This window comes from Salmo salar, chromosome ssa22, assembly GCF_905237065.1.
Source record: "Salmo salar chromosome ssa22, Ssal_v3.1, whole genome shotgun sequence".
Taxonomy (NCBI): domain Eukaryota; kingdom Metazoa; phylum Chordata; class Actinopteri; order Salmoniformes; family Salmonidae; genus Salmo; species Salmo salar.
Window position 1 is genome coordinate 38063344 of NC_059463.1, and position 25757 is coordinate 38089100.

Here is a 25757-nt window from a genome sequence, read left to right on the forward strand (position 1 = left end):
GAAGTTACATTAGAAGTGCCCATCCAAGAAGGCTCAAGGTCATTGGCCACAGATAAAATGACGTCAAATCACGTTATACCTACAGTAGCTTTGATTGGATCTTAGCTTGCAGTCATCATCATTAATAACGTCGACAATCTATAGGCAAATCCTTTTTAATCCTTGTCATATGAAGATAAATAATGAAGAGAAATTATGGATAAAATGTATCGGTTTTAACCCCGAACTGGGAAATCTGACTTCAGTGAATTCAAGACAATGAGGAACCTGGGAAAAACGGCCATTGGCCATAAACATTATACAACAAGTTGGAAAATGCAAATTCAACAATGAGTGGTTCTGAAGGAATCATTGGTTAACTGCAAGCAAAGCAATCACTAATCTGCTAGTCAGTGGAGTGGGTGTGTGGTCCAAAGTCTGGGTTTAACGGTCTCTTTTCCAAGCTTAAAATGATAAACATTCAACATTGGCCATGTTATCAATCCAGCATGATTTCTGCCACGCTCAAAACAACTGTTAACTTGGAACTGGGATATCTGACTTCAGTGAGTTCAAGACAACTGGGAATCTGGGAAAAAAATGAGCTCCGACTGGGAAAATACGTTTTGAACAGTCATTCAACTTGGAATTGTAAGTCGGGAACACAGGCTTCTTTCTAGAGCTACAACTTGAAGATCACTGACATCATCATGATTAGACCATGTTTTTTCCCCCCAAGTTCCAAGTTGTCTTGAAAGCACCATAAATCCAGAGAATGCCAGATTTTGATGACAAAGTTTGATGATAAAATTTCCCCACGAAGGACCACTGCACCACCTTCCTGTTCAAGTGAGCACAGCACAACAATGTGAGTCCAAAAATGTCTTGTATGCTGTTGCATAAATTATGTAATATGCCAGGGAGCTACACTATCGTTCAAAAGTTTGGCGTCACTTAGAAATGTCCTTGTTTTTGAAAGAAAAGCAAATTTTTTGTCCATTAAAATAACATCAAATTGATCAGAAATACAGTGTAAACATTGTTAATGTTGTAAATGACTATTGTAGCTGGAAACGGCATCATTTTTTATGGGCTATCTACATAGGCGTACAGAAGCCCATTATCAGCAACCATCACTCCCGTGTTCCAATGGCACGTTGTGTTAGCTAATCCAAGTTGATCATTTTAAAAGGCTAATTGATCATTAGAAAACCCTTTTGCAATTATGTTTGCACAGATAAAAACCGTTGTTCTGATGAAAGACGCAATAAAACTGGCCTTCTTTAGACGAGTTGAGTATCTGGAGCATCAGCATTTGTGGGTTCGATTACGGGGTCAAAATGGCCAGAAACAAATAACTTTCTTCTGAAACTCGTCAGTCTATTCTTGTTCTGAGAATTGAAGGCTATTCCATGTGAGAATTTCCAAGAAACTGAAAATCTGGTACAACTCTGTGTACTACTCCCTTCACAGAACAGCACAAACTGGATCTAACCAGAATAGAAAGAGGAGTGGGAGGCCCCGGTGCACAACTGAGCAAGAGGACAAGTACATTAGTGTCTAGTTTGAGAAACAGACGCCTCACAAGTCCTCAACTGGCAGTTTCATCAAATAGTACCCACAAAACACCAGTCTCAACGACCCACCAATCCTGAAGAAGTTAAATATCCCAATTTTAAGGCAATGCAATGGCAAATTTTCCAAATGGTGCGCATTCATAAAATTCCATTGCTGTCCAACATGGTAGGCTACACCCCAGTAAACTGACTTATTTTGGACATCTTTTTTTGGTCCTGTCTGGACATCTTTTTGTTGTTGTTGTGTTTTACAAAACGGTAGGTTTACCACATACACTATATATACACAAAAGTATGTGGACACCCATTCAAATTTGTGAATTCGGCTATTTCAGCCACATCTGTTGCTGACAGGTGTATAAAATTGAGCACTTAGCCATGCAATCTCCATAGGTAAAACCTTGCAGTAGAATGGCTTTACTGAAGAGATCAGTGAATTTCAACATGGCATCGTCATAGGATACCACCTTTCCAACAAGTCAGTTCGTCAAATGTCTGCCCTGCTAGAGCTGCCCCAGTCAACAAAGGCTCAGCCCCAAAGTGGCAGGCCACACAAGCTCAGAGAACGGGATCACCGAGTACTGAGGAAATTGTCTGTCCTTGTTTGTAACACTCACTCCCCAGTTCCAAACTGCTTCTGGAAGCAACGTCAGCACAAGAACTGTTTGACGAGCTTCATGAAATGGGGTCCATGGCTGAGCAGCCACCGAGTGGTGTAAAGCTCACCGCCATTGGACTCTGGACCAGTGGAAATATATTCTCTGGAGGGGTGAATTACGCTCAACCATCTGGCAGTACAACGGACTAATCTGGTATTTACATTTACGTCATTTAGCAGACGCTCTTATCCAGAGCGACTTACAAATTGGTGCATTCACCTTAAGATATCCAGTGGAACAACCACTTTACAATAGTACATATATATCTCTTCTTTTTTTGGGGGGGGGGGTTAGAAGTATTACTATATCCTATCCCAGGTATTCCTTAAAGAGGTGGGGTTTCAGGTGTCTACGGAAGGTGGTGATTGACTCCGCTATCCTGGCGTCGTGAGGGAGCTTGTTCCACCATTGGGGTGCCAGAGCAGCGAACAGTTTTGACTGGGCTGAGTGGGAACTGTGCTTCTGCAGAGGTAGGGGGGCCAGCAGGCCAGAGGTGGATGAACGCAGTACCCTTGTTTGGGTGTATGGCCTGATCAGAGCCTGAAGGTACGGAGGTGCCGTTCCCCTCACAGCTCCGTAGGCAAGCACCATGGTCTTGTAGCAGATGCGAGCTTCAACTGGAAGCCAGTGGAGTGTGCGGAGGAGCGGGGTGACGTGAGAGAACTTGGAAAGGTTGAACACCAGACGGGCTGCGGCGTTCTGGATGAGTTGTAGGGGTTTAATGGCACAGGCAGGGAGCCCCGCCAACAGGGAGTTGCAGTAATCCAGACGGGAGATGACAAGTGTCTGGATTAGGACCTGCGCCGCTTCCTGTGTAAGGCATGGTCGTACTCTGCGAATGTTTTATAGCATGAACCTACAGGATCGGGTCACCGCCTTGATGTTAGCGGAGAACGACAGGGTGTTGTCCAGGGTCACGCCGAGGCTCTTAGCACTCTGGGAGGAGGACACAATGGAGTTGTCCACCGTGATGGCGAGATCATGGAAAGGGCAGTCCTTCCCCGGGAGGAAGAGCAGCTCCGTCTTGCCGAGGTTCAGCTTGAGGTGGTGATCCATCATCCACACTGATATGTCTGCCAGACATGCAGAGATGCGATTCGCCACCTGGTTATCAGAAGGGGGAAAGGAGAAGATTAATTTTGTGTCGTCTGCCTAGCAATGATAGGAGAGACCATGTGAGGATATGACAGAGCCAAGTGACTTGGTGTATAGCGAGAATAGGAGAGGGCCTAGAACTGAGCCCTGGGGGACACCAGTGGTGAGAGCACGTGGTGCGGAGACGGATTCTCGCCACGCCACCTGGTGGGAGCGACCTGTCAGGTAGGACGCAATCCAAGAGTGAGCCGCGCCGGAGATACCCAACTCGGAGAGGGTGGAGAGGAGGATCTGATGGTTCACAGTATCAAAGGCAGCAGATAGGTCTAGAAGGATGAGAGCAGAGGAGAGAGAGTTAGCTTTAGCAGTGCGGAGAGCCTCCGTGACACAGAGAAGAGCAGTCTCAGTTGAATGACCAGCCTTGAAACCTGACTGATTTGGATCGAGAAGGTCATTCTGAGAGAGATAGCAAAAGAGCTGGCCAAGGACGGCACGTTCAAGAGTTTTGGAGAGAAAAGAAAGAAGGGATACTGGTCTGTAGTTGTTGACATCGGAGGGATCGAGTGTAGGTTTTTTGAGAAGGGGTGCAACTCTCGCTCTCTTGAAGACGGAAGGGACGTAGCCAGCGGTCAAGGACGAGTTGATGAGCGAGGTGAGGTAAGGGAGAAGGTCTCCGGAAATGGTCTGGAGAAGAGAGGAGGGAATAGGGTCAAGCGGGCAGGTTGTTGGGCGGCCGGCCGTCACAAGACGCAAGATTTCATCTGGAGAGAGAGGGGAGAAAGAGGTCAAAGCATAGGGTAGGGCAGTGTGAGCAGGACCAGTGGTGTCGTTTGACTTAACAAACGAGGATCGGATGTCGTCGACCTTCTTTTCAAAATGGTTGACGAAGTCATCCGCAGAGAGGGAGGAGGGGGGGGGGGAGGGGGAGGAGGATTCAGGAGGGACAAGGAGGCAAAGAGCTTCCTAGGGTTAGAGGCAGATGCTTGGAAGATAGAGTGGTAGAAAGTGGCTTTAGCAGCAGAAACAGAGGAGGAAAATGTAGAGAGGAGGGACTGAAAAGATGCCAGGTCCGCAGGGAGGCTAGTTTTCCTCCATTTCCGCTCGGCTGCCCAGAGCCCTGTTCTGTGAGCTCACAATGAGTCGTCAAGCCACGGAGCAGGAGGGGAGGACCGAGCCGGTCGGGAGGATAGGGGACATAGAGAGTCAAAGGATGCAGAAAGGGAGGAGAGGAGGGTTGAGGAGGCAGAATCAGGAGATTGGTTGGAGAAGGATTGAGCAGAGGGAAGAGATGATAGGATGGAAGAGGAGAGAGTAGCAGGAGAGAGAGCGAAGGTTGCGACGGCGCAATACCATCTGAGTAGGGCAGAGTGAGTAGTGTTGGAGGAGAGGGAGAGGGAAAAGGATACAAGGTAGTGATCGGAGACTTGGAGGGGAGTTGCAGTGAGATTAGTAGAAGAACAGCATCAAGTAAAGATGAGGTCAAGCGTATTGCCTGCCTTGTGAGTAGGGGGGGACGGTGAGAGGGTGAGGTCAAAAGAGGAGAGGAGTGGAAAGAAGGAGGCAGAGAGAAATGAGTCAAAGGTAGACGTAGGGAGGTTAAAGTCACCCAGAACTGTGAGGGGTGAGCCATCCTCAGGAAAGGAACTTGTCAAGGCGTCAAGCTCATTGATGAACTCTCCAAGGGAACCTGGAGGGCGATAAATGGTAAGGATGTTAAGCTTGAATGGGCTAGTGATTGTGACAGCATGGAATTCAAAGGAGGAGATAGACAGATGGGTCAGGGGAGAAAGAGAGAATGTCCACTTGGGAGAGATGAGGATTCCAGTCCCACCACCCCGCTGACCAGATGCTCTCGGGTATGCGAGAACACGTGGTCAGACGAGGAGAGAGCAGTAGCAGTGTTTTCTGTGGTAATCCATGTTTCCGTCAGCGCCAAGAAGTCGAGGGACTGGAGGGTAGCATAGGCTGATATGAACTCTGCCTTGTTGGCCGCAGACCGGGAGTTCCAGAGGCTGCCGGAGACCTGGAACTCCACGTGGGTCGTGCACGCTGGGACCACCAGGTTAGAGTGGCAGCGGCCACGCGATGTGAAGCGTTTGTATGGCCTGTGGAGAGAGGAGAGAACAGGGATAGACCGACACATAGTTGATAGGCTACAGGAGAGGCTACGCTAATGCAAAGGAGATTGGCATGAAAAATTAACTAAACAACTGGGGAAGCGAGAGAGCAGGGCCTCCCTCACTAACAATTCACTGAAACACTAAAACACTCAAATAAAACTTTTCTAGCTACCACTAGAAATTAAAATTGATGTAAACTACAGTGGTTCAATGTTTCCAGGAATAGGCTCAAACTTTGTTTATTCCGCTAGCTAACTTGGTACAGTATTCTTCCGTGAAAATCCACCTAGTGCACCGTCGTGTCCTATGACGCCGTAGCTAACTAGCTAACTAGCATGCTAGCATCCTATAACACACGGTTAGCACCAATACTTGGTAACAACAAGCTACCAATGGATCATTCGTGTCCGTGTCTAGTTCATAACGTAATTAAACGTTGGCTAGCTAACACAAAGTCAGTCCTGCTAGTTACACAAGTGGACTACACATCTCGAATGTTCAGAAAGTTACGCTTACGTTGCAAAAATCTTATTGACTAAAAATGATACAGCTAGCTGGTAGGGTTAGCTAGCTAGCAGTGGGCGCATTGTAGACTATGTTAGAAAATGAAGCTGGCTAGCTAACCTCGATCGTTACTCTGTACTACGCCTTTATCTTGATACAAAGACAACTATGTAGCTAGCTAACATTACACTAGTCAAATCGCTAAGTTGTAATGTATATAGTTTCTACAGTACTGCTAATTGGTAAAGTTGGCTTGCTAGCAGTGGCTGTGGTGTTATGGTGTTGACGCCGTTTCGGAAAACAGCGCGAACGAACGAATACAGCTGACTAGGTAACCTAGTTAGTTCCTCAGAACTACACCTTTATCCTTGATACAAAGACAGCAGATACAACTATGTAGCTAGCTAACAATACACTAATCAAATCGTTCCAATGTAATGTAATGAAATGTAATATTACCCGCGGAGCGAGGTGCAGCACGACCACTCACTCCAGCATCTGGAAGAGGTTTTGGCGGGGTCTTGTGTAGGGCGGCAGAAAGTTAAGGACGGCCCTGTTCCCCCTTAGTTAACACTATCAACGTTCCCTTTGCTGTGGGAATTGTGATCGAATCAATGCAATATTATCCACTTTTAATGCAACATAGTATGCAAAATGAACTATACAAGAGATTTTGTTGTAGGCAGAAAGCATCGGAGTAGGATTCTATTGCACGACTCAGCCCGTACTATACACAGACTGGTGCGGCATAACCAATCAGAGCTGCAGTAGGCCTATATGCAAATAGACCATTGCCATATATGGATCTGTGCCATTCACTTTGAACTGGACTGTGTTTACAGCGTGAGTGGTTCTGAGTAGATGCACTTGTTTTGAGATCAAAGCGTGAGCTGCATGTAGCCACCTGTGCACATTTGTTCATATCCGTTGCTAGTTAGTGAGTTATTAGTCCAGTTATAGATCATTTATAGTCAGTAATGGGGGAGTAATTTCTTCCTACAAAAAACATGTACATTTCTTGACATCTTTGAAAAGGGAGTTGGAAAATAGTTTTTTTTTGTCTTAAAGGAGCAGTGTTACGGTCTTGAATAAGCTAAGTAGCCAAAAGGCAGAAGGTATCATCATTTGTCTGATTCTCTATAATAATGGTATGGGAATAATAATGCATTTTATTTTCTAAAGTGTTTTTTTGTTGCATCAAACAACAACATTTTCAGTCATTTCCTTGTCTGAAGGACAAGTGGATGAACAGGTTAACTTGTTATGGATAGGGGGCAGTATTTTCTTGGCCTTCTTTGTCATCTCTATCCAAAACAAAGGATCTCTGCTGTAACGTGACACTTTAAGGCTCCCATAGGCTCCCAGAAGGCGCCAGAACATTGAATGATGACTTTGCAGCCCATGGCTGAAAAACAGTAGCGCATTTGGTAAGTGGTCGATCTGAGAACAATGAGACGGGTGCGCGCGTGCACATGAAGAGTCCATTTTAGATGATCAGTCTTTGAACGAAAACAACGACTCCCGGTCGGAATATTATCGCCATTTTACGAGAAAAATCGCATAAAAATTGATTTTAAACAGCGTTTGACATGCTTCGAAGTACGGTAATGGAATATTTTGAATTTTTTTGTTACGATACGCGTCCGCGCATCACCCTTCGTTACCCTTCGGATAGTGTCTTGAACGCACGAAAAAAACTTCGCTATTTGGATATAACTATGGATTATTTGGAACCAAACCAACATTTGTTATTGAAGTAGAAGTCCTGGGAGTGCATTCTGACGAAGAACAGCAAAGGTAATCCAATTTTTCTTATAGTAAATCTGAGTTTGGTGAATACCAAACTTGGTCGGTGTCAAAATAGCTAGCCCGTGATGGCGAGCTATCTACTCAGAATATTGCAAAATGTGCTTTCACCGAAAAGCTATTTTAAAATCGGACACCGCGATTGCATAAAGGAGTTCTGTATCTATAATTCTTAAAATAATTGTTGTTTTTTGTGAACGTTTATCGTGAGTAATTTAGTAAATTCACCGGAAGTGTTCGGTGGGAATGCTAGTTCTGAAAGTCACATGCTAATGTAAAAAGCTGGTTTTTGATATAAATATGAACTTGATTGATCAAAACATGCATGTATTGTATAACATAATGTCCTAGGAGTGTCATCTGATGAAGATCATCAAAGGTTAGTGCTGCATTTAGCTGTGGTTTTGTTTTTTGTGACATTATATGCTAGCTTGAAAAATGGGTGTCTGATTATTTCTGGCTGGGTACTCTCCTGACATAATCTAATGTTTTGCTTTCATTGTAAAGCCTTTTTGAAATCGGACAGTGTGGTTAGATAAAGGAGAGTCTTGTCTTTAAAATGCTGTAAAATAGTCATATGTTTGAAAAATTGAAGTTTTCGGATTTTTGTGGAGTTTGTATTTCGCGCCACGCCCAATCATTGGATATTGGAGCGGTGTTCCGCGAGCGGAACGTTTAGATGTAAGAGGTTTTTAATGTCAAACCGTGCATGTTCTTTTCAAAAGTCTCATGGAGCCTCATGGAATGTACGTAGTCCTATATTGAACACCACACATTGGCTTCTACTGTAGGCTGAATGATAGAACAGCTAGAACATGTTAACCATGTTAAAATGTTATGGGATGCATTTTCTCAATTGTTTTTGATGGTATGCCACTCTGGTAGGCCTCATTATGATCAAATAGCCACAGTAGCCTAACTAATCACTGTCTAACTTAAAGCGGATACCGCCTCAGTGTTCACAGTAAACTTCACAATGTTCAAGTCTGCAGACAGCAGACTTGAAATTTGCTCAGTGACTAACAGTTTTTGAGGGAACATTGAGGCCTGCCCATGTGTCTCTCCTCAATTGGAATGCCTGCTCACTGATGTCAATACCAAAGCTGATCATTGTGACTTGATTGAATTGGAATGATGTGAATAATAATAAAGACAAAAGTCTGAATTTTGATCAATTTTGAAAATAGAACATTTCATGCGGAAAAAATGGTGTTGTCGTTCAAGTAAATCTTCCAAGTTGGAAAATCGTATTTACATTAATTCTGACAGTATGTGAACCCACCATACAACATGAATGCATTAAAGTGTTTTTGAAGCAGAACCACTCTTTAACCAATGAGATTGTAGCTAGATGGCTAAGCTAGCTAGCCTTTCTAATAATACATTTAGCTAAGTATCAAACCAAAGACTACAGTGCATTCAGAAAGCATTCAGACCCCTTGACTTTTTCTACATTTTGTTACGTTACAGCCTTATTAAAAAATGGATTAAATTGTTTCGTTTTTTCCCACAATCTACACACAATTCCCCATAATGACAAAACAAAAACAGTGTTTATAACACACACACACACACACACACACACACACACAATGAAATATAACATTTACAAAAAGTACTCAGACCCTTTACTCAGTCCTTGGTTGAAGCAGCATTGATAGTGATTACAGCCTCAAGTCTTTTTGGGTACAACACTACACTCTTGGGACACTGGTATTTTGGGAGTTTCTCCCATTCTTCTCTGCAGATGCTCTCAAGCTCTGTCAGGTTGGACGGGGAGCATCACTGCACAGCTATTTTCAGGTCTCTCAAGAGATGTTTGATAAGGTGCAAGTCCGGGCTCTGGCTGGGCAACTCAAGGACATTCAGAGACTTGTCCCGAAGCCACTTCTGCATTGTCTTAGCTGTCTGCTTAGGGTCGTTGTCCAGTTGGACCGTAAAACTCTGGAGCAGGTTTTCATCAAGGATCTCGCTGTAAATTGCTCCGTTCATCTTTCCCTTGATCCTGACGTATCCCAGTTGCTGCCGCTGAAAAACATCCCCACAACATGATGCTGCCACCACGATGCTTCAGGGATGGTGCCAGGTTTCCTCCAGACGTGATGCTTGGCATTCAGGCCAAAGAGTTCAATCTTGGTTTCATCAGACCAGAGAATCTTGTTTCTGAGAGTCCTTTAGATGCCTTTTTGGTAAACTCCAAGTGAGCTGTCATGTGCCTTTTACCGAGGAGTGGCTTCCGTCTGGCCACTCTACCAAAAAGGGCTGATTGGTGGAATGCTGCAGAGATGGTTGTCCTTCTGGAAGGTTCTCTCATCTCCACAGAGGAACTCTGGAGCTCTGTCAGTGACCAGCGGGTTCTATTTAAGAATGATGGAGGCCACTGTGTTCTTGGGGATGTTCAATGCTGCAGAATTTAGTTGGTACCCTTCACCCGGTTCTGTACCTCGACACAATCCTGTCTCGGAGCTCTATGGACAATTCCTCTGACCTCATAGCTTTGTTTTTGCTCTGACATGCACTGTCAACTGTGGGGCCTTATATAGACAAGTGTGTGCCTTTCGAAATCATGTCCAATCAATTGAATTGACCACATGTGGACCAATCAAGTTGTAGAAACATCAAGGATGATCAATGGAAACAGGATGCACCTTAGCTCAATTTCGAGTTTCATAGCAGAGTCTGAACGCTTATGTCTTTTTTTTATTATACATTTGCAAAAAAATCGAAACCTGTTTTCGCTTTGTCATTATGGGGTATGATGTGTAGATTGACGAGGAAAATATTTATTTAATCAATTTTAGAATAAGGCTGTAACGTAACAAAATGTGGAAAAAGTCAAAGGATCTGTATACTTTTGGAATGCACTGTATATGGATCAAACTGCTCCATTTCCATATTATTTATGAGTCTTTTGACAGACCCGTGGGTCAATCTAAGTAACATAATAAAAAAATCCCCATCAAAATCTGTCACTTTAAGTTAGACATATCTGTTTTTCGAATGGGCTACATCTCAATCCACCACATCCGCCTATGTCTGCCTTCCGCATCTGCAGGGGAAATGGCCGAGCTACAGCGATGTTTGTCAGACCATGAGACATCCCAAAAATTGGTATTCTTACGAAAACTGCTCCATACTCCACATTATTTATGAAGGTTGTAAATGGGTTTGTTTTACCATATTTTGGTGGGAGAGTTGAAAGGTCTGTGATGAAACGTCACAACCTGTTAACTTTGGTATCGTCATTCTGGTTATTCAAGTTTCCCACTTGGAACTCCTTCTTGGAAGGCCGTTCTAGTGTTTTTTTCCCCCCAACTCGGGAACTCGGATCTCCATTCGAAGGCACCGTTACTTTCAACAGTTTGGCCTGTCAATCTCACTGTAGGTGGGGTTGTTAGGGAAGGGGATGGGACGTTTGTGAGTCACAGAGTTAGTTGGGTTTCAGACTTATCAATCAATCACTGTGGGTGGGATTTGCAGGGAAGGGGGATGTTTGTGAGAGGCTTTGTTGACAGGTAAAACAGTTCGAACTAGTAGGGTTTACTGAAACCAGGATGGCCACAATGGCAGTTGAGATTCAACCTGAACAACACCTGCATCAAAAATATTTAGAGATATATGTTTACGCTATGCAAACCAGGAAATTCAGAGGGGACCAATTTGTCAATGTTTTAGCGCTATCCCAACAAACCAATAGCATTCTCAGGACATTAGCTAACATTCCAATTAGGTTCTAGCTAGAGTTAGAATGATAACACCCCAAAAACATTATTTGAATGTTTCTAAGAAAATGTTTGAGATTAAATATCGGGGGAACGTTCTGACATTCACGAAAATGTAACAACTACTACAGAACATACGTTTCTTATTTTTTGAAAAATGAATGACAGGTTGCCCTGAATGACAGGTCGCCACAGGAGGCTATGCTTGGTATTTAATCAAACAAAATGGGGAAAAACATTAGTGTTTTATGTTTCTAATTGCAAAGTATACAGGCACCAAAAAGCACATCTTGTTGCATGCGCATATGGACAGCGTGAATCACGGCTGGGTAGGCTGCGTTTCTGCTGTCCAAATTCATGAATGACCAACTGCGTTACCGCTAAAACCAGCTTTTGGTTGGTCTTAAATATTCCTACCAGTGCTACCTGAAATTAGCACTTTGGATCATGTTTTTAAGGATACACCTAAAAAATTACCATGCCTCTCATCTGAGCATAATCATGATAAATGTTAGACAGGTAAATGAATGAACCTGGCGTTTGGGTTGGAAAATGCCACTGTGACAGTTTTTACATGACGAAATTGCAAACTAACGTGCATTTGATACTAGTCAAAAAAGGAGCCCTAAATGCATAAACAATTTAGTATTTATGTTAGTCTCATCCCTGTGGTGCTTTGGATTAATTCCAGCGATAAACCTCCAAAAGGTCCCCGTTTCGATTCCCGCTTGCGGCTATCAACAAAAAAGGTAAAACTATGTTTGCAGAATATTAATCTAATAATATGTAATGAGATTACAAATTCTTTTTTTGTGTATTTCTACATCAACTGTTCTACAACAAAATTCCTCAACAGAAAGATGGCACTAATACATAAAAGAAACCTCAATGAACAGTTCAACTTATTTGTATCATTATATGAACATAGGACTAACTTTCTAACAACATTGAGGGAATGCTTGTAAAATCTACATATAATATGTCGGGAACCTATAAAGCAGAGGTGTCAAACTCATTCCAAGGAGGGCCTAGTGTCTGCAGGTTTTTGTTTTTTCCAATGTTTTTTCCAATTAAGCCATAGAAAACCAGGTGTGGGGAGTTCCTTACTAATTAATGACCATTATTCATTAATTAAGTGGCAGCTGCCACTTCATTAAAGCCGTTAGATGCCATTTTCATAGCATACAATTTTAGTACTCATCACTGCATCTACCAGAAAGTTGGTTGGCCCTCTTCGATGTCACGTTGGTTATTACATTGCTAGGTTTTCATTTATAAAGACCCTTTATAAAAAGTCCTACTGTACCTAACATCACCCAGACAGGGATGGCTAACTCTGTAAATTCCTTTGGTCTCTACTGAGTTAACTAAACGCTGATTTACCTTTCTTGCTCCTTATTTGTGGAACAAGTTTCAACATGTCCTTAAATTTGATGTTCTGGTGCCTCGAGGGCAATACAGAAATTTGATTGAGGACCTTATTACTTTTGAATGTGTTTGTTTATTATGACAGTGTTTTTCTTTCTGATAGCATTTTGTATTTATATTTTGTGTGAATTGTCTGTAATTTATGTAATTCAGGTATCATCTGTAAAAGAGACCTTGGTCTCAGTATGACTCTGATAAAATAAAGGTGTGCAAGTACAAAAAAAAGTACAAGGGAGGAGCGAAAACCCGCAGAAACTCTGCCCTCCTTGGAATGAGTTTGACACCTGTGCTTTAAAGAATACATAAAATGTATTTGAACATTCTTGCAACAGAAGGGGGATGTTTTGTGCACCCTGATAGAAACATTGTATGAATGTCAGCACAACGGGACAGATGTTGTGTTTTGGGATCCTCTCTTGTAATGTCTCCACACGGTTCTCACAACCTAATGAAATGTTTTGGGAACTTTTAAGAACACAAATATGGTTGTGTTCTGTTAACATTCTTGCCACATCAGAGGAATGTTTTGTGTACCCAAATACAAAAATGTTTTAATCATCAGCACAACTGGACACGTTGTGTTATTCGAAACTTTGGGGGGAATGTTTTACAACTAAAGGAAATGTTTTGGGAACATTCACAGAACCAGTTTTGGTTTGCTGTATTCTTCACAAAATGAAAACACTGTAAGAGTACATTTCCTCAGAAATGTGTCACCTGAACATGCAGAGCTGATGTGGTGGATCGGTAAACCTGGGATCGTAATAATCTCCTTAGGCCCACAACATGCTACACAACAATGTTACCGAGGAACAATATACAAGTGTGTGGGCTGGGGGCCGGCTGCTATCTTATTTCATGACCTCAATAAAAGCACCACCACCTCTCTCAACACATCCATCTAGCTCACTTGATATCCTGCTCACTCTCACTAACTCAAGTTGTATTGGAAGCAAACAACATAGTCCAAGGATTTGAGAAATCTTCAAACAGACACTTGACGGTTTACTGATCTGCTGCATGAGGTACAGGATGTGCTTTTACTTTGACATTTTGAAATGTGCAGTTTCTCATCAGTCAAACTGTCATCTGTGCGATAAATAGGTTGGCAGTATTAAAGGCTTTATTTTAAAGATGTAATGCTATCATCAGATTAACTAAACATTTTAAGTTGGATGAACTCTAATAGATGTTTGCTAAAATATGGAATTTCGGGTTATTGACAGATGGCTGTTATATTTTTTTATTTGGTTGAAACAAGTATATTAATATTTTACCTAGAGTCCCCCTTGACTCCTTTCCAGTTTCAGTCACGATCCAATGAATGGACAAGTTAGTGGATTCTTTCAAATCTGCTATGACATACTAACTAACTATAGACCAGTTAAACAGGTAAAACAATCTCACTAATGATTAGAACAAATCAACTTACTGTTTTACTAGATCTGGTTTAATGCATCATTTTTCAGCCTCTGAAATAAATGTTTTAGTTGTAAACTGGTCCCTGACAAGTAAATGGACTAAAATAAAGTAAAAACTATTTGCCGAAAAGGCACACAGGGTAGGTAATATGTTAAGTTGCACTATAAGCTAATTAAACTGTGGGGGATCTTATCCCGATATCGGGATTCATTGTCAAGAGACCAGGGCGGGAAATTCAAAAACTGCAAGAATCTAATAATTTCAATTTCTCAAACAATCAACTATTTCTCACAATTTGAAAGATAAACATCTCCTAAATCCAACCACATTGTCCGATTTCAAAGAGGCTTTACGGCGAAAGCATAAAGTTAGGTTATGTTAGGAGAGTACATTGAAAATAGCTGTGTGTAATGTTTTGTCAATTCAAAGACAGGCGTCACCATAAGCGGATAACCAGCTAGAATTATGCACCAACCTTTGACAATCTTCCTCAGATGACACTCCTAAGACATTATGTTACACAATACATGCATTTTTTGTTCCATCAAGTTCATATTTATATCCAAAAACAGCATTTTACCGAAGCGGTGAAAATCAGATTTTTTTTTCTCTCAAATGCTTCCGGTGAACAACGTTACAAATCACAAAATTACTATTCGATAACATTGGTAAATTATATTATTGTCATTCAAATATTCATAGTTTAACATTTCGTAAATGCTACTGCAATGCCAGATTTCAAAATAACTTTACTGGGAAATCACAATTTGCAATAAACCGGGTGCTGTGCTAAGAACAATAGGCTAGGCTATACAGGTTAGCACCATCTTGTAACCATGTAATATCAAAATTACTATTGTCAATATTCCCTTACCTTTGATTCTCTTCATCCATTGGCAATTCCACGCATCCCAGGTCCACTGCAAATGTGGTTTCTTTCAACAAAGTTCATAATTGATGTCCCAATAACTCCAAGTTGTTAGCGCTTCGGTAGGCTACTAAAAAGTAGCGCGGGGGGAGTCACGGCGAAAAGTAAAAAAATAATCTATTTACATTGTTCAAACATGTCAAACGTTGTTTAGCATCAATCTTTAGAGCCATTTTTAACGTGAAACATCAGTAATGTTTCAACCCGACCTCTCCTGTGTCTTGAAAAACGTCTTTGAAAAATGTATCGCATCACATGATTGCGCAGGTGCAGCCAATAATGAAGTGACGACATCCCAGGGAGGTCAACTTCTCTTCCTTGTCATCCGGTCTCTGTTCATCATAGACGCTTCAAACAACTTTATAAAGATCGTTGACATCTAGTGGAAGCCGTAGGAGTTGCGAAATGAATCCTTTCTCACTATGGTATCTATAAAACAATGACACTAAATAGTACAGTCACAAAATTCAATTTTTTTTTGATCTATTTTTCACAGGTTTTTGCCTGCAATATGAGTTTTGTTATACTTACAGACACCATTCAAACTGTTTTAGAAAATTCAGAGTGTTTTCTATCCGAATGTGTTAATAATATGCATATCCTAGCTTCTGAGTTGGTGTAGGAGGCAGTTAAAAATGGGCACATATTTTTTTCAAAATTTCTCAATACTGCCCCCGAGCCCCAACAGTTTTAACAAAGCAAACTTAAGTTTACTCAATATTGCTTTTCAAATTCAAGTACATTGAAAGAAAAAGAAAAACGTTGGGTTAGCGGAGTATTCCAGCTCAACATTTTCACAATATTAAGTCCAGCCAACTTGGATATTTAAGCAACATATTTTTATTTACAGTGTAGTAATCATGCTTTAGATATTCACCACAATGTTAAGACATTAAAACAAAAGCCTTGTTTTCAACATAATATATTACTTACATTTTCAAAAGTAGTGCTACAAAACAATAACTTTGGTATGGTATGCAACATTTCAGGACACTGTAATAGACTTTCAAAGGCTGAAATGGAGCGTACATATGAGACAGAGGTGAAGCTGAAGTTGATGAGTTCAGGAGCCAAGATGAACGTGGAACACCCTGAACCCAAGCCCCAGGACAGGGGCAAGTGGGGCAGCAAAACGGAGTTCTTATTGGCAGTAGCTGGACACATTGTCGGTCTGGGAAACGTATGGAGGTTCCCATACCTGTGCTATAAAAATGGAGGAGGTGAGCATCACACCACATCATTATGTGATCATATACATTTTAACATGCGTAATGAAATTGCTCCTATATAAAAGTGTTTTATTTAGATTTTTTCAGATAAGCCTAAACTCTTAAAATAATGAAACTTAATCCGCTGTAAATTAAAACATTATTTACTTAAAGGGGCAATCTGGGATTGTTATATACAGATGAAGTCAGAAGTTAACATACACTTAGGTTGGAGTCATTAAAACTCATTTTTCAACCACTCCACAAATTTCTTGTTAACAAACTATAGTTTTGGCAAGTCGGTTAGGACATCTACTTCGTGCATGACACAAGTTATTTTTCCAACAATTGTTTACAGACAGATTATTTCACTTATAATTCACTGTATCACAATTCCAGTGGGTCAGAAGTTTACATACACTAAGTCAGCTTGGAAAAGACCAGAAAATTATGTCATTGCTTTAGAAGCTTCTGATAGGCTAATTGACAACATTTGAGTCACTTGGGGGTGTACCTGTGGGTGTATTTCAAGGCCTACCTTCAAAATCAGTGCCTCTTTGCTTGACATCATAGGAAAATCAAAAATGGTAGACTTCCACAAGTCTGGTTCATCCTTGGGAGCAATTTCCAAACGCCTGAAGGTACCACGTTCATCTGTACAAACAATAGTACGCAAGTATAAACACCATGGGACCACGCAGCCGTCATACCGCTCAGGAAGGAGATGCGTTCTGTCTCCTAGAGATGAACGTACTTTGGTGCGAAAAGTGCAAATCATTCCCAGAACAGCAGCAAAGGACCTTGTGAAGATGCTGGAGGAAACGGGTACAAACGTATCTATATCTACAGTAAAACGAGTCCTATATCGACATAACCTGAAAGGCCGCTCAGCAAGAAAGAAGCCACTGCTCCAAAACCGCCTAGGTGTATGTAAACTTCCGAAGTTTACATACACCTTAGCCAAATACATTTAAAATCTGTTTTTCATAGTTCCTGACAGTTAATCCTGAAATAATGTCCTGTTTTGGGCCAGTTAGAATCGCCACTTTATTTTAATAATGTGAAATGTCAGAATAATAGTAGAGAGAATTATTTATCACATTCCCAGTGGGTCAGAAGTTTACATACAAGCAATTAGTATTTGGTAGCATAGCCTTTAAATTGTTTATCTTGAGTCAAACATTTCAGGTAGCCTTCCACAAGCTTCTTACAATAAGTTGGGTGAATTTCGGCCCATTCCTCCTGACAGAGCAGGTGTAACTGAGTCAGGTTTGTAGGCCTCCTTGCTCGCACTTTTTCAGTTCTGCCCACACATTTTCTATGGGATTGAGGTCAGGGCTTTGATGGCCACTCCAATCCCTTGACTTTGTTGTCCTTAAACCATTTTTCCACAACTTTGGAAGTATGCTTGGTCATTGTCCATTTGAAAGACCCATTTGCGACCAAGCTTTAACTTCCCGATTTATGTCTTGAGATGTTGCTTCAATATATCCACATAATTTTCCTGCCTCATGATGCCATCTATTTTGTGAAGTGCACCAGTCCCTCCTGCAGCAAAGCACCCCCACAACATGATGCTGCCACCACCGTGCTTCACGGTTGGGATGGTGTTCATTGGCTTGCAACCTCTCCCTTTTTCCTCCAAACATAACGATGGTCATTATGGTCAAACAGTTATATTTTTGTTTCATCAGACCAGAGGACATTTCTCCAAAAAGTATGATCTTTGTCCCCATGTGCAGTTGCAAACCGTAGTCTGGCTTTTTTATGGTGGTTTTTGGAGCAGTGGCTTCTTCCTTGCTGAGCGGCCTTTCAGGTTATGTCGAAATAGGACTCGTTTTACTGTAGATATAGATACTTTTGTACCTGCTTCCTCCAGCATCTTCACAAGGTCCTTTGCTGCTGTTCTGGGATTTTTTTGCACTTTTTACACCACGTTCATCAAGTACGTTCATCTCTAGGAGACAGAACGCGTCTCCTTCCTGAGCGGTATGACGGCTGCGTGGTCCCATGGTGTTTATACTTGCGTACTTGCGTACTATTGTTTGTACAGATGAACGTGGTACCTTCAGGCATTTGGAAATTGCTCCCAAGGATGAACCAGACTTGTGGAGGTCTACAATTATTCATCTGAGGTCTTGGCTGATTTCTTTAGATTTTCCCATGATGTCAAGCAGAGACACTGAGTTTGAAGGTCGGCCTTGAAATACACCCACAGGTACACCTCCAATTGACTGAAATGATGTCAATTAGCCTATCAGAAGCCTCTAAAGCCATGACATTTTCCAAGCTGTTTAAAGGCACAGTCTACATACACTAAGTTGACTTCTGACCCACTGGAATAGTGATACAGTGAATTATAAGTGAAATAATCTGTCTGTAAACAATTGTTGGAAAAATGACTTGTGTCATGCACAAAGTAGATGTCCTAACCGACTTGCCAAAACTATAGTTTGTTAACAAGAAATTTGTGGAGTGGTTGAAAAATGAGTTTTAATGACTCCAACCTAAGTGTATGTAAACTTCCGACTTCAACTGTATTTTAAACTTTTAATTTAAGATATATATCCATTGATTCTTGAAGAATATAACTTAAGTGCTCAAAAGCTTAGTTAAACTCCCTGTACCCCATCAACTCTAACCACAGATGCTTTACTAACATGTGACTTATGTGGTGATGTGTGATAGAAGACTAAGTAAAAATGTACAATTTCCCTGACTTTGACAGTGGTTCAAAATGCATAGTCAATTTCAGTGTTTCATGCAAATCACTTATTAATCATTGCTCCAAAAAGGGGTTTTCTTTGTCCCCTATATTTTGTTCCTGTTCACCTGCGGTATTCCCCTCTTCTTCCTGGAGACATCATTGGGCCAGTACACTAGTCAGGGTGGAATCACTTGCTGGAGGAAAATCTGCCCACTCTTTGAAGGTAAGTCAAACCTTGTTTCAAAAAACAGATAAAGCAACACCTCACGGCACATCAACTCTCCCCTATTTGACATAGATAGTTTGTGTGTATGCATTGACATGTAGGCTGTGTGTGCCTTTTACATTTTTTTTTTAGGTAGTTCTGTCCTTGAGCTGTTCTTGTCTGTTGATGTTCTGTATTATGTCATATTTCATGTTTTGTGTGGACCCCAGGAAGAGTAGCTGCTGCTTTTGCAACAGCTAATGGGGATCCTAATAAAATACCAAGTCTTAAGGATTATCTAAATTGTATCTTTACCATTGGTAGCATAGCTCCAGACTATATAAAGCTGTCAATTAACATTTGTATGAAGTAGCCCGTTTATTGATGCCAACGAGATAGTGCTAATATGGATAGACTGGTAATATGAACCTTTTGTCAAGGTTGAGGACATTTCCATTTCAATTCAGGAAGTCATTATCCTCAATTCAGGAAGTATTCCCTCATTGATAAGCCCCCCATATCAGACCCCAAATTCATTATGTTTTCTATGTTGTCGTTTTATGATGTTGACCTCTCTCAATAGGTCTGGGCTATGGAAGCCAAGTGGTGGTTTTGTACACTGGAGTGTATTACATCATCATTCTGGCTTGGGCGTTCCTATACCTCTTCTCTTCCTTCAGCTCGGAACTCCCATGGGCCAGTTGTAAAAACAGTTGGAACACAGGTATTTTATTTGTTATGCTTGTCAATAACTTATTATGGTTGTTGTCAACCACTAACTAATCATAACATAATTACCAGCTTTTTAAAGTTAAATACATGGCACAGACAATGTATTGCTGAAAGTTTATAGCTGGAAGTTAATGCACCTCAAATGTACATAAGCCATAGACTATTCATCCATGTGCTTTAATTGTTTTGTCTTTTTTTCTCTCACTATAAGACAACTGTTTTGAGCCTGGCCAGAACAGCACAATTTCTGACCATTCTCATGGGAACACTACATCCTCAGTCATAGAATTTTGGGAGTAAGTGACTTGACAATGTACATGCATTTTTTTATTATGTATGAATGCATTTTTTTTTTAAAACAGTTTGAGTGAATGTTACTAAATAAGCCTTTACACTCCCAGGAGAAGAATATTAGGCTTGTCTGGGGGAATTGAAGAGATTGGGAGTGTTCGCTGGGACCTAGCTCTGTGTCTTCTACTGTCCTGGATTATCTGTTACTTCTGTGTCTGGAAAGGAGTGAAGTCTTCTGGGAAGGTAAGGTGGCATCTCTGCCATTCAGCCTGATGACACCATGAATAGTGTAAAGCTGTTAGGATGAGCCATAGACTGAGTGAACGTAATGCTGGTCTGGTCTCCCCATAGGTGGTCTATTTCACTGCCACCTTCCCCTATGTGATGCTGTTGGTGTTGCTAGTTCGTGGACTCACATTGCCAGGGGCCATAGATGGTATCAAGTTCTACCTCTACCCAGACCCAGCCCGCCTCGCTGACCCACAGGTAGGAACACACTTCATTGTGTCCAAAACTGAGATCCATCCCACATAAGCAAATACCCTTTCTACCGCAGGTAACAGTTATTGACATATTGTTTCAGGTATGGATGGATGCTGGAAGCCAGATATTTTACTCCTATGGAGTTTGTACAGGGGTTTTGACATCTTTAGGCAGCTACAACAAGTACAACAATAACTGCTACAGGTACACAGATCTTGATCACGATTCGACATTGTATTGTGAAGACCTATTTTGTTGTGTGAATTTAAGGCTGACTAATGTAGTCTTTTTCATTTCAGGGACTGTGTGTATCTTTGTCTACTAAACAGTGTGACTAGCTTTGTGGCTGGTTTTGCCATCTTCTCTGTACTGGGCTTCATGGCTTATGAACAGGGAATAGACATTTCAATGGTGGCTGAATCAGGTAGGTAATGCTCCACATGTAACTTCAAACCTTAAATCTCACTATTTACAAAGTGTCTGTAATAAACCTGATCTTTGCGCTAGTTTGACAACCACGGCATTGTTCAACGATGGGTAACTAGTAGACTAAATGGGACTAAAGTATGACATTTAGTACCAAAGTTGTAAATACTGTGTGCCAGTAGACTAAGCGCATGTTCAACCCTTTGAGGGATATCAAGTGAACACAATGCTTTAATATATCACTTACAGGTCCTGGCCTGGCGTTCATCGCCTACCCTCGTGCTGTGGCCATGATGCCAGTACCCCAACTCTGGGCCATCTTCTTCTACATCATGATCCTCCTACTGGGGTTAGACAGTGAGGTACGTTAGAGCGTCCATGAAGGTCTACAAAATGATTTGAGGAAACACTGATTTGTGAGTCACTACATTTTAAAAGCTACTTTGCGCCTTGGGCCACTTTCACTTGGCATGAATCACTGAGGAAGCTAGCTAAGTAGCCCCAAACAATGTCTTTAGTCCAATGCCTGACTGATGATGCTAACTTGTTGGCTAGCGAGATTCAATGGTCTGCTAGCTAACTAGCTATCGTTAGCTATCGTTAGCTTGCTAATTCACTATAATGCGCTAGCTAATGACAACATGAACTATTGCTTGTCGTGGTGTAGTGCGAACTGCAAAGTAATTTACGTTTAACATTTGTACTGGCTATTGTTGTTTTGTTTGGCTTAGTGACATTGCTAATTTTTTATTTTTGGCATTTAACTATGCAGTTAACCAAGTCCAGGTTCAAATTAACATACGTCCCTGAGTTCCTGTGAGAAATAGATCAGCAACCACTCCCTTTAGAGAAAGTTAAATAATTTTTGTGTGTAATCAGCTATTTTCAGTGATAGTAATAACCAAAATTCCCGACTTGCCCGATGCACAAGTGCCTTTCAGACCTTAATCCCTGCATGTCTGTTCTGCTTTGTGGTATTGAGCTGCAGTGTTTTTGATCAGACTAATGTGGATGTTCTGGTGCTTACTATTGATTCATGCTCAGATCTAGCAAGATGTTGCTTGTTTGATCTGTGCTCAGTTTCAGACTGTTACAACATTAGAAGCTGTGTAGGCCTTTTTGAGTTGTGTAGGCTATACGCGGGTAGTTATGATATGCGTTATTATATTAGGCAATTCATAAGGTGATACCTGCTATGATTCTGATAATCTCTGTCAAATGAAATGTACCATATGCATGTTTTATCACTGCTCTTTGGAGTCTAGGCCGTGTTACTGTAAAGCACTGACAACTCTTGATGTAAAAATGGGCTTTATGAATACATTTCACTGTTTAAATGATTGTTTGTTAAATTGATAGGCCTATGTCCTCACTAAAACAACCTTTTTGCCCTTCAGTTTGTATATCACGATGCCATGGTCACAGCGATCTCAGACATGTATCCCTCTTTCTTCCACGTGGGCCATCTGCGGAAAAAACTTCTCCTGCTTGGCATCAGTGTGTGCAGCTTCCTGGTTGGCCTGCTAATGGTCACAGAGGTGAGAGTCGACAATACTGGTTGAGCGGGTTTACCACAACAGATTAGTAATATGATCAGGTAGCTTTTATAGGAAGAAGAATGGGCATTTGAGCCTCTCTGTTCCCACAGACTATCAGATGACTTGCAGTGAAAGTCACGTGTGTTGCCTGCTACTCACAGTACTTCACATCCATTTTTCATATTTAGAAAGATTGTTTATTAATTATTCTGCCTACCACCCACCCTCACTTTCTCTCTGTAGGGTGGCCTGTACGTATTTCAGCTGTTTGATTACTATGCCTGCAGTGGGATGACACTCCTGGTCTTTGCAAGTCTCCAGGCCGTCTGTGTTGGGTGGTGTTATGGTGAGAAGCATTAGGATTAACCACAAATGCAAAAACATTTCCAAACAAAACATTTAAAGTCCATAGAAAAGAGTTTAATGCCATTTGAGGGAACATACTGAATGTATGAGTCAAAACAGTACATTTCCTCATTGTACCAATAATGTCATGTTGATAAGACTGGATTGGATTAAGTTACTCTAAACGAGATACGTGACTCACCATCTGGATTCGGTCTTGCGTAGCAAAATGTGAAAATGGTGTTTTTTTACATTGGATAAGAGAGACTCAGAGCTACAAAATGGTATATCATACACTGCATTTGAGGAACAATGGGAAAGTAATTCTGATTTGAAAGTTGATTAACTTGTAAACTTTGAAAATCGCCTTTGAATGTTTGGATATCTAGTGAAGAGCGCTTTGTCTACACCTATTCAGCATCATTCACACCATCTTAAGCTTTAGCCCACCCATCTTGTTTCGCTCTTGGAGTGCACACTTGACGCTCTGACCGATGATTTGTTTACCTCGGGATAACATGAAAACAGCCTTACCAGCTCTGCTGGCAACAATTTCATTAAGCTTTTTTGCAGACGTTTACTGACACCGGCCATATTCAACGAATGTTGTACACACGTCACGTTACCAAACGAGCCAGCCAGCTAACGTTAGCTAGTTAAACAACAAAACGTGCCAACAATGCCTAACACTAGGCTCTAACTACAAAAGCAAACAGCTTTGGGAAACTAATAATAACGTCCGCTAGGGAACCAGCCAGCTAACGTTAGCTAGCTAACTAACAGTACACTTTAGTTTAAGACAGCTAGTGCCAGCTAGCTAGCTAAACAATGAACAACTAGTTAAACAACGTTTAAGATCACACAAACACATAACGTTAGCTAACGAGCCAGCCAGCTAACGTTAGCTTGTTAAATAACAATGAACAAAGTGCCAATAATGCCACAGTGCTGGGAGCTAACCAACGAGGTTCATTGTTAGCTAGCTAACTAGAAAAGCAAACTGCTCTGGGAAACAAACAATGTCAGCTAGGGAGCCAGGTGTTTTCTCCATATCTTTAGCTATCATACTCTAATTCGACTGATTTCATAACTTGTTCATCCAGAAAGTGGAGAGCAACACTTATGCAGCTCCACTACACAATACATAAAAAAGCCGTGTTTGACAGGATTACCAACACAGACTGACGAGCTCAAATAGACAGCAGCCTTCAATATGGCAGACCAATCCGAACTCCTTTCTTGGCATGTCCAGCCCACTCATTATCTCAGCCAATCATGGCTAGGGGTTTTCTGTGGCTTAACCAACAAGGCTTATAATCTAACAATTGTATTCATATTTACAGATAGCATACACGTTTGATATTAAGGCACATGAAAGTTCACATGTTCGAGAACACATTTCTGGCAAAAAACGCATTTTGGTACATTTTTGTAAATGTTTACGTTCAAATGGCTATCCTGTGAAGTCGGAACTTGTGACATACACCTACTTTACTGAATTGGGTCACATATGTTTTACAACTGACTAAAACTTAAATCACGAATCATCTGTGAATCACTAAAGTGAATACATTCTATGCCCTCAAGGTGCGGAGCGGCTGTATGATAATATTGAGGACATGATTGGTTATCGTCCTTGGCCATTCATGAAGTACTGTTGGATGTACATCACACCGGTCATATGCATAGTAAGTATCTTGCTAGCTGAAACAGTTGTCTCCATTTCATTAGTTAACATATGTTATTACAGTATACACAGTGGAAGAGCTGATACACTTTACTATTGTACTGCTCTTTTACCTTAGAAGAATAATATATATATATACACACACACACACACACACACACACACACACACACACACACACACACACCAGTGAGGGGAAAAAGTATTTGATCCCCTGCTGATTTTGTACGTTTGCCCACTGACAAAGAAATGATCAGTCTATCATTTTAATGGTAGGTTTATTTGAACAGTGAGAGACAGAATAAAAACAAAAAAATCCAGAAAAACGCATGTAAAAAATGTTATAAAATGATTTGCATTTTAATGAGGGAAATAAGTATTTGACCCCTCTGCAAAACATGACTTAGTACTTGGTGGCAAAACCCTTGTTGGCAATCACAGAGGTCAGACGTTTCTTGTAGTTGGCCACCAGGTTTGCACACATCTCAGGAGGGATTTTGTCCCACTACTCTTTGCAGATCTTCTCCAAGTCATTAAGGTTGAGGCTGACGTTTGGCAACTCGAACCTTCAGCTCCCTCCACAGATTTTCTATGGGATTAAGGTCTGGCGACTGGCTAGGCCACTCCAGGACCTTAAAATGCTTCTTCTTGAGCCACTCCTTTATTGCCTTGGCCATGTGTTTTGGGTCATTGTCATGCTGGAATACCCATCCACGACCCATTTTCAATGCCCTGGCTGAGGGAAGGAGGTTCTCACCCAAGATTTGACGGTACATGGCCCCGTCCATCGTCCCTTTGATGCGGTGAAGTTGTCCTGTCCCCTTAGCAGAAAAACACCCCCAAAGCATAATGTTTCCACCTCCATGTTTGACGGTGGGGATGGTGTTCTTGGGGT

The 25757-nt window shown here is 41.4% G+C and overlaps 1 protein-coding gene across 2 annotated transcripts in view; it reads left to right on the forward strand.

Annotated features, from left to right (window-relative positions):
• The first annotated feature begins 482 nt into the window (after positions 1–482).
• The window catches only part of slc6a22.2 (solute carrier family 6 member 22, tandem duplicate 2), a 34607-nt gene continuing 9332 nt past the window's right edge, over positions 483–25757 (forward strand). Inside the window, exons 1-13 of one of the 2 annotated variants that reach the window (XM_045705571.1) lie at positions 483–847; positions 16230–16460; positions 19244–19378; positions 19944–20084; positions 20304–20388; positions 20494–20626; positions 20735–20869; positions 20967–21070; positions 21166–21290; positions 21542–21654; positions 22690–22830; positions 23074–23176; positions 24763–24863. In XM_045705571.1, coding sequence (XP_045561527.1) covers positions 16259–16460; positions 19244–19378; positions 19944–20084; positions 20304–20388; positions 20494–20626; positions 20735–20869; positions 20967–21070; positions 21166–21290; positions 21542–21654; positions 22690–22830; positions 23074–23176; positions 24763–24863 — 1518 coding nt within the window. In that variant the 5' untranslated portion in view covers positions 483–847; positions 16230–16258. Of the gene's footprint in view, positions 848–13562; positions 13916–16229; positions 16461–19243; positions 19379–19943; positions 20085–20303; positions 20389–20493; positions 20627–20734; positions 20870–20966; positions 21071–21165; positions 21291–21541; positions 21655–22689; positions 22831–23073; positions 23177–24762; positions 24864–25757 lie in introns of those variants that run through there. The other variant, XM_014167844.2, reaches the window with a different exon arrangement.